This window comes from Gymnoscopelus microlampas (genome assembly GCF_963454915.1).
Source record: "Gymnoscopelus microlampas genome assembly, chromosome: 1".
NCBI lineage: Eukaryota > Metazoa > Chordata > Actinopteri > Myctophiformes > Myctophidae > Gymnoscopelus > Gymnoscopelus microlampas.
Window position 1 is genome coordinate 36465720 of NC_139962.1, and position 10000 is coordinate 36475719.

General features: G+C 47.0%; 1 protein-coding gene across 1 annotated transcript in view; it reads right to left on the minus strand.

Moving 5' to 3' along the window:
- znf536 (zinc finger protein 536) overlaps positions 1 to 10000 on the minus strand; it is a 191003-nt gene that overhangs the window by 66614 nt on the left and 114389 nt on the right. Inside the window, 1 exon segment of the mRNA XM_084057494.1 lies at positions 1141 to 3446. Within this exon segment, the coding sequence (XP_083913620.1) occupies positions 1141 to 3445 (2305 nt within the window). The 5' untranslated portion in view covers position 3446.

A 10000-nucleotide genomic window follows, 5' to 3' on the forward strand; every position in this document is an offset into this window, starting at 1 on the left:
AAAGACTTAAAAGCACATCCCCGCTTTCCACAGCAAATGAAGTTCACAGATTTCTTTGACCTGCTTTATATGTATATCTTTAATTAGTGTCTTGTTTAGCTTAAACCGACTGATTATCGCATAGTCGTGACCTAATTACCGCTGCGCTGCTTAGCGCTGGCGTGGCGCCCCAAGGAGGCAGTGAAAAAGTTACCTTTAAAAAAACTTCTGTAATCATTAGCAACGAGCCTCCCTTAATCCTGCTAAACATACGCTTTATCTAGCCCCGGCCTGTGTTTACTGGGCGCGTGCGTGCGTGTGTATGCGCGCGTGCGCCATGTTTATTAAAGACACGTATTAATCGCTGTGGTTAAAACGAGCCCGTCCCCCCATGCTCCCACTCTTTGCTCATGTTCCATAGGGAGCCGGGCATGCTAAACATGGCTGTGTTACTGAAGCAGGACACTCCCTGGACGTGGGAGCACACGGCCTCCTGTGAGTGATACCAACACCACTGCAGTGTCATGGGACTTCCTGTGTGTGTGCCGTTACTGCATCTGAATGTGTTTGTCTTTTAATTCTTCTCTTCATAAGGACTTACTGTAAATGGTGTGTGTGTGTGTGTGTGTGTGTGTGTGTGTGTGTGTGTGTGTGTGTGTGTGTGTGTGTGTGTGTGTGTGTGTGTGTGTGTGTGTGTGGCAAGAGTGTATGCACCTGACTGTGCGCATAATAAAGCCTCTCAACTAAATGTGTGTTTCATGTGTGTGTGTGTGCGTGTGCGTGTGCGTGTGCGTGTGTGTGTGTGTGTGTGTGTGTGTGTGTGTGTGTGTGTGTAAAGGATCCTGTATAAGCAGTCCTCTGTGTGGGTGCTTGATGGGTATTTGAACAGAGGCGTTAAGTATCTGAGCTATGCATGGAATGTGCGGCTCTGATTCATTCCCGGGTACTTTTGGTGTTTTTTATTATTCCCTTTTGAAAGGAGATTTGATCAACGCACACCCGCACGCATGCGCACATACGGGCACATACAGATTTTTTTAAATGTTATGTGGTGTCCAGTGAAACAATAATACTAAATGTATACGGGCTAATACAAACAAATCACTTGTAGTTATCACTCGATCATTTTATGTTTTGATACGAAGCTAGAACAGGTCGTACCTGAGGATGGTGAGGAAGGATGAGGGCTGTCATCTTGGACGCTGCCGGTCTGGGAGTGTCCCCCTCCTGCTCCGCTCTCCTCTGTCACGTTGGACGAGCCAGGGGTGGTGGAGCGGCTTATGGACTGGGACTCCGGGTCGCTGGCCGAGCCGCGCCGATCCTCCAAGCCAGGCTGCTGGAGGCTCTCCTCCATGATTCTCCTATCTTTGTTGTGGACCCGGGAATGGACCACCATCTGGTGGTATGTTCGGAAGACCCGGCCGCAGTCGGGGCACTCCGTGGGCTTGTCCTTGAGACTGGAGAGGCTATACTCGAGACCGGGACTCCCTAAGCCGGCGAGGCCTCCGGGGGCGCCGGGGCCAGCGTGGTGGGACATGAAGTCGCGGTGAGTGTCGTAGCCTCCTCCGTCGTCCTTCATGGGTATCATGTTGCCGATGCCTGCCTTGGAGCCCTGCAGGGCCTCGGAGAGCTGCTTCTGCTTGGAGCTTTCAGTGGATGCCATCAGGGAGAAGTCGTGTTTCTCTTTCGAGTAGGAAGCCATGCCTCCCACACCACCTCCGCTCATCTCATCGTCCTGCCCGTGGGGCATGTGGTGCTGCTGCTGCTCCTTAGGCATGAAGGCTCGGTCCATAGCCATGCCACGAGCCATGATCTGCCAGGCCTGGTAGCTGTTTAGGGGATCCATCTCTGCCACCTTGGCTGCTGCTTGGAGGCGCTCCATGCAGCTGGATTTGAGTGGTGGCACCAGGTTGAGGCAACCCAAGAGTGAGCGCTTTTCATTCTCACCCAGCCCATGGCCCATACCAGCTGCCATGGGCCCCAGGAGTTTTCCAAGCATCTCCTTCTCCTTCATGGCGATCCCTGCCTTAGCCAGCATATGATGCTGCTCACTTAGGCCCTGCTTGTCTGGTGAGAGGAAGCCGCCCTGCAGGCAGGAGATATAGCGGGAATAGAGGTTTGCGTGGGCCTCCTGAGCGAGGCTGCTCATGGTGTTGACCGTGGCCATGTCCTGCTCGCTCGGCTGGGGCGGCTTGTTCTTGATGGCTAGCTTGTTTAGGTGGACCTTCATGTGGTTCTTCAAGAACCACGGCTCTTTGAAGCGGCGTCCGCAGATTTGGCAGCAGTGCTCAAAGGAGTCCTTGTGCTTACGCATGTGGCCCTTGAGGAACCAGGCTTGGCTGAACACCTGGCCGCACACCTCACAGCGGAACTCGTTGGCCGGCTTCTCGCCTCCCGCACCGCCGGTGCCTGTGCCCGTGGTGTTCTCCGCTGTGATGTGGGCCTTCTCCACATGACTGATCAGGTCCTCCTCCTGGGAGGCAGCAAACTCACAAAGGGTGCACTTGTAGGGCTTGTGAAGGATACGGATGTGGCGATCCAGCTCCTCGCGCTTCTTAAACTTGCCCTTGCAGAAGGTGCAGCGAAAGCCTGTGGTTGGGTTGAGGGACTGCTCGTCCTGGGTACCAGCCGGCTTAGGCGAGGACGAAGGTTGGGAAAGGGAGTCGGGGGTGCCCAGGCCAGGGGTGGTGAGAAGACCGCAAGCTGAGCCTGGTTGCTGCTGGTGGGGGTTGACATTGCTGCTTAGGGCCAGATGGGCCTGGTGGTGCTGTACAGGCTGGGCCGTCTGGAGAAGACCTCCACTCCCTCTCATCTGCTTGTCCCTCAGGATGGCCCTCTCCTCCAGCTCATGCAACAGCCGGTTCTCTTCCCGGACGCGGCCACGCCCCTTACCCAGGTTCCCCAGCTTGTGGGTACGGAGGTGGATCTTCAGGTTGCCCTTCTGTGCTGCTCGGTGGTCACAGTAGGGACATTTGAAGGGCTTCTCCCCTGTGTGTGTGCGCATGTGCAATGAGAGGATGCTGTTAAAACGGAAGCGCTTGCCACACAGTGGGCAGGGGTACTTCCTGTTCTTGCGGGCATCATCCTCGATGTCATTCATCTGGGACATGATGCCCAGGTTCTGGCCATTAAGGAACTGCTGCAGGTCGACACGCCCGTTCAGGCCACCCAGTGCCCCTGTGTCAATGTCTCGATTGAGCTGATTGGCTAACAGGGCCATCTGGCTGCTAATTGGCTGGCTGGCCAGGGCGGCGTGGTGGGTCTTCTCATCCAGTGGGGTCGCTGCCTTCTCTTCAGGGATCTGCTGTGGGCGGTGCAAGTCGGGGAAGGCGTGTCCTAGCTGCGCAGTAAGCTGATGAAGCTTCTGGCTGATGGGGTAGCGGCCATTTAACACCGCACTGCTCAGATGGACATCAGCGTCTGTCACTGCCGATGACACACCAAGGCACAAACTAGAGTCCTCCATCCTGTGAAAGTAGTGAGACAGAACCGACAAGCAGAAAGGGAGGGGATAAAGTGTGAGAGGGAGAGAGAGAGAGGGAGAGGTCAGTATGAATGCCATAGTTTGAAGAATCAGCAATCTGTTCTTACATTTTGGAATTGAAAGGAAAACAAAGGATTATACTTTTTTTTATTTTTATGGAAATGTCATGAGGGGAGGATGTGTACAGTTCTATGTTTTATGTTCTGTGTCATGAAAAAAAAAATCCCCTTCTTTTCATTGTCAGAGTAATGTGTATAACATTGCTAGCAAAAATGAATGCAACTCCATAGAACTTTCTGACAACATAAAACCGTTTTGGTGGGAATAATTATTCAGTAAACACAGTGAGCGGTGTATAATTAAGCTACTTGTGCCCATCCTATCAGAATTCCTCCAATTACACGCCTTAATGAAACGGAGCAACGGCATTGTCGCGAAAGCCACCGCAATACTACAATTACGATATTAACAATAGCACTTAAAACCAAGGGGTTACTCCAGTAAACATAACAGTCTTATCTTGGTGCTGCGACACTTGTCTCGGTGTGGTTTTCCATTAAAGACCCTCACTATTTGATGTGAATCACTTTCCTCTGCTCCTGCTTCTCTCTGCAACCCCCCCCCCCCCCCCTCTTTTCTCTCACTCTCTCGCCCTGTGTCTCTTGCACCCTCTTTACCTCGCTCTCACATGCTTTCCAAGATGGAGAAAACAACAACAGTTGGCGGTATTGAAAGAGTTCCCATTGCATCAGAAGCCCATGAACCATGAAGAATGTCTAAAGCAGACCAGCGGGCTCTCAAGCCGATGATGGATCGGCAAGTTTACGGAATACTGGTGCAAATATTTTGTCGCTTGTTTGCTGAACGTCGCATTCAGCTAGCAGCAACAAAATATTTGCACCAGTATTTGTAGAGAGAAACAAAACTGCAGTCCCATATTCTGGAAACCTCAGTCCCAAGACATATCTCAATTTCATTGCCACTTTTTTTTTCTCCTTTTTTTTCTTCGCCTTGCCACTGAACCTCTTTTCATTTCATATCTCTCTAACCCTGATGAATAAATGAAAAAAGGGGAAAACACTGGTTTTAATACACATCCATCTGCTCTCCAGATGGAAGGGTATAAACATCTATCTTTTCACTTCCTCTGGCTGCTGGCACGGGTCAACCCCTCAGAAACAATAACCAAGGTTCTGCTTTGGTCAACAAAATATTGTATAATATCTCATTAAGCTGATTAGTATGCAGCCTGGAAACAGTGGCAGCCACTGTGCACTATAACGCATGATTATAATCATCAGAAATCCTTGGGCAGACGAGGGTGAGTTGGTCTAAGACTTGGCATTAGGGTGGTTCACATTTGAACCACATGAGCAGATCTACAATCTGCCACAAGTTGTGAGCTTGTAGATCAGCTATTTTCGGTGAAGAGATTGGTGTAGAGGGAAAAAAGGGGCGGACCAAGTACATAGATTTAAGGGCTTAAGCTCCCTGAACTATAGTCACTGTATCCCCTCAACCACTTAAGCCCCTGATCCGAAAGTGATGTGGACACACCCTCTTTAAATATGTGCACACATGCAGTACTGTATACTTCACAGAGGTCAGGCTCTCTCTATGCCCTTTTTCTTTCTCTCCATCATTAGTTTTATTTTTCTCTCTCTTTCTCAATGGCTGCATTTACCTTCACACAGTACCCCATTAACAGGCTTATTTATTAGGGCTACTCCGCAAAATCCAGGGCATTAATTTGACTCTTAAAGTGTAAAGTCCATTTTTCCACTGTGTACTTACAGTATGCTGTCCGTATGAGCTTTAATAACTTGCTTGCTCACTAATGTCCCCATTTCTATAGTATGTGCGATGTAGGGTGGAACAACAGAGAGAAGTTGCTTTCAGCATGTGCATGTTCATGAACATTAAAAGGGGATGAGACATTTACATGATTCAGTTTCCCTGGTAATATTGGAATATCCCGGTTAGTACATTATTAACTCAAGCACATGAACGGAATAGAGAGGAAAAAGAGAAAAAATATATATAAACAGAATACTTGAGCGTCCTGAATATTACAAAGATATTGGTGCGTACGGAAAAAAACACAGCCATTGTCTCTACTTTTCGGTCTGCCTCTCTCTCTCTCTCTCTCTCTGTCTCTCTGTCTCTCTCTCTCATCAGTAGGAGGTCAGTGGACATAAGGACTGTCTGTTCCTTTAGACACCGACCCCTCCAACACGCTGTGGCTGGTGGATTCTTATCTCTGGGATATGAATTAGACACTGTGACCAGCTCCACTTGTGTTTTAAAGGAATGCAGTGCTTGTGGGCAGCCTTTTGAATATGTCTCACTTATGCACACAACTACCGCAAAGCCATTCAATTGAATTCTTAAAGGATATAATGGGCGCGCTATGTTCGGCGGGGCTTTGCGTGGACTGGCAACAAGACACGCGTCTGTCAAAGCGCACCTCAATTTATGATGGATCGTATGAGCTTATTCTTATGTGGCTCAGCTGAGGCTGAACCCCTTCAAGTTATAAAACCTTTTCAAAGCTTAACAGTATAAAAAAAAAAAAGAGGGTGATATTGGAAAAGAAAAATATATGTACATTTATTGTCGGACTAATATTGGGAGAATAGCGGGGGAAGATAAAACTTTGTTAGACTGCTTAAAAATGACTCAAGTCTTAAATTATATTTATGTGACATCCCCGTCGCAATCGCCAGCCATGCCTATATCGCAGAAGACCTTATTTGAATGGGGCCTTTTTACAGAGGCGGCTGCCTTTTGGAATAGAAATCTGTGATTTAAGCTAGGCTGATGAGCTGTTGCTCATTTGGGGAGATAGCGGCATGCCCTTTTCTCCAATTTGATTTCTGCCTTTATCTTTAACATATAACAAAGGCAGATAGACAATGGAATAATGTGAAATGAACTGACGAATCCAGTTTGTGTTTTTTTTTTTTTTTTTTACAACACATCCTGGCTGACGAGCGTATGCAAATGAGGCACATTAATATGCTCGCCTTGCTCCCGAGTCATTTTATATTTTTCCCCCTGATTAAAAAGGACATTTCTTATGTGACATCCCCCCATCCACTCATATCACACACACACACACACACACACACACACACACACACACACACACACACACACACACACACACACACACACACACACACACACACACACACACACACACGCGCACACACACACGCGCTCAGACACACACACACACACACACACACACACACACACACACACACACACACACACACACACACACACACACACACACACACACACACACACACACGCACGCAAAGGAATTTGTGGGTATGCACGAGGCACACGCAGGCACATAGAGGCACGAGTGCACACTCGCCCACAACCCTAGGAAATATAGGCAACAAATGAATGCGCGAATGCCCTAACAAAAATGCAGCAAACGTGCTATAAAAACAACCAAGCGCTGTCAACCGGCTGTCTACAGAAAATCACCTCAACCACCAACCCTATGATCTGACACAGTCTTAACTGCTGCTGTTACAAACCTTCTTACAAACTTCAGCCTACCCTCCTAACTTGAGTCTGATTTATATTTACTTAAGCATCGTGCCTCGCAGCAAAATAGCAGATCTACAAGCTCTCAACGTGTCGCTCTGTGACTCGCTGAGAGCTAGTAGATCTGCTATTTTTGCTGCGAGACACCGGCGCACAATGAAGTATAAATCAGGCTTAAGTAGTCAAAGCTAAACAGCATTACTAAAAATCACACGCTTAAGTTTGGATTTTCTTACCGGTTGCTTTATGAGTCAGTATACTTGGTATCACTTTGTCCCACATTGTTGTCTGATCTCAGTTATTTGTGCTACATAACCAACAGACACACTGTGTCGCAGTCACTGGTACAACATGTCTTCTCACTAACACTGAAACACACATTGTACAACCTTATCACCACCTGCTGCGTACAGCAGCATTGTCTCATTAATGCTATTGGCTCCTCCGATTCCTCTCTGACCACAAACACTTCCTTTAGCAATTTCTCACACAGACGCTGTTGTTGTCTTTACAGTTTGTGGTTTAATATTCAGCAGAGAACCACCCCTGCACACACACACACACGCACACGCGCACGCACACGCACACACACACACACACACACACACACACACACACACACACACACACACACACACACACACACACAGAGAGAGACAGACGCACGCACACCACACACAACCTGATTTCACTTGGCTTCTCTTAATGCATTTTTCTTCTCTTTTTCCGTTCAAGCTGCAGCTTTAATTATAAGTGGTATCTGTGACACAATGGATGTGTATTTCAGTCACAATTTCAATGCTGCGCAGTTCATTTCTGTCTTATCAATGTTAGCATGCATCATAAATGCGCCAGGGATTTATATGTGACCCTCTATAATTGTAACTGTATAAATTATGGAAGCATCAGAAAGGCAGCTTCAGCGTTATGAATAGGGACACCTAATACAAATTCATATGTGAGAAACAAATTCTAAGCGCATGAAGTACCGAACACAATACTTTGTGAATCTAGTACTGGATCTCAGAGGGGTCAGTCGAGTTTTGTCATCAAACTTTTCTTTGACATTTAAGATGGGCGGGGCGGGGGGGGTGGGGTGGGGGGGGGGGGGGGTAAATGAAGGAATCGAAAAGCAATTAGTTGGACTTTACTTTGTTATTTTGTCATGTATTGACACAAAACCCATCGACTAATCACAACGCAATACCTCATTAATTCCTAATGAACAAATTCAGTGCATTAAACAAATCAATCATTATTCACAATGTGTTGAATTCCATCATATTTTCACCAAATCATTAATGAGTCGGAAGGATGTGAGGGGGGGGGGGGGGCTGTTGGTTGGGGTAAACAGCACAGTGACATCGAAGCGAGAATGTTTACCATATGTTGCATATACATGGGAGATGCATGCTAAATATTATTTTGACTAACAGACAGTGAGTCACTCTGTTTCAAGCAGATATAAGTATAAACAAGACTTTCTAAGTCAGAGTTGGAAGATTAGTTCTTCTTGTGTAAAAGTTAGGAAGCAGCGCAGCTCAATCGGAGTGCTTAGCTAGGTACACTGGAGCAGATATGAGTTTCTCCCTGGCTCGTGTTGAGGCTCTATTGCAGGTGGTCTTCGGAATGATTCTAATTAATCCAATAAAATAGCTGGCTTGTTTTCCTTCCTCCATCTCTCGCTCTTTGACTTCGCTGCATTATTACTCTCTGTAATGAGGCGAAAACACTCTCTGAACCACACATGGAAAACAGTCGCACAAATCCCTGCCAGTTTCTATCCTATCTCCATCTTATACCGGCAGTCTCTGTATCTAAACTCATAACCACACACTGTAGAAACCATATGAAAAACAACATAAATAAATGCACTTGCCAATTTGACTCTCACTAAATCCAATAGATTTGTTTTGTAATGCTTAGTGAATATAAGCTGAGGAAAAATAATCACAGGGAAAGAGAAACTTTCAGCAGTGACAATTATGAATGAACAGGGTCTGTACTCTCTCTCTCTCTCTCACACGCACGCACACACACACACACACACACACACACACACACACACACACACACACACACACACACACACACACACACACACACACACACACACACACACACACACACACACACACACACACACACACAATATGTCATTGAGGGCGGTTTAAGAGGTCCTGTCAACAGGTAGTTCAACTTTCAGCTCATCCCCACCAATCGGCAGGAGCCCCCCGGATGAAAAGAAGAGAAAGAAGGGAGGGGGAGAAAAAATGTTGGGGTCTTTTCATCTGTCCGTCCCTCTGACAGGCTTGCAGGGGATGCCAGGGGAGGAAGATCAATGCAGGACAAGCGGATTCCCACAGTTCATTGTTCTGGGCCGGCCAAATCATCTTCCCAAGATGGCCTGCAGCTCAAAGCTTCTCTTTATGATAACCATCCCTGGTATTATTCCCTCTATGATGATGATGACCCGCAGATGTCTCTGTCTGTGTGTGTGTGTGTGTGTGTGTGTGTGTGTGTGTGTGTGTGTGTGTGTGTGTGTGTGTGTGTGTGTGTGTGTGTGTGTGTGTGTGTGTGTGTGTGTGTGTGTGTGTGTGTGTGTGTGTGTGTGCGCCTATCCCCTCCTGAGTGTGTTACAATAGCGGTCACAGCACTGAATAAAGCAGAGCATTAATAACGCTGGAACATTTGTAAAACAGTAGCTGTTTGGACGCGTATAGAGACATGAATAAAGAAAACAGATCAGTCAGAAAAATAGAAAGATATCAGTCTGTGACAATAGCACTTGATCATTCATCTACTGTAGTTTGAAACAGTGCTGTGATGTTACTACAACAGCCAAAGAAGCACATTTTGCCAAGGCATATAGACAAAGTAAAATCCTCAGTAAAGTTTTTATATTTGAGAGGGTACAAAAGTAACATTTATCCACAGCTGAGGATTTTACTGTGAAGGCATACATCATTA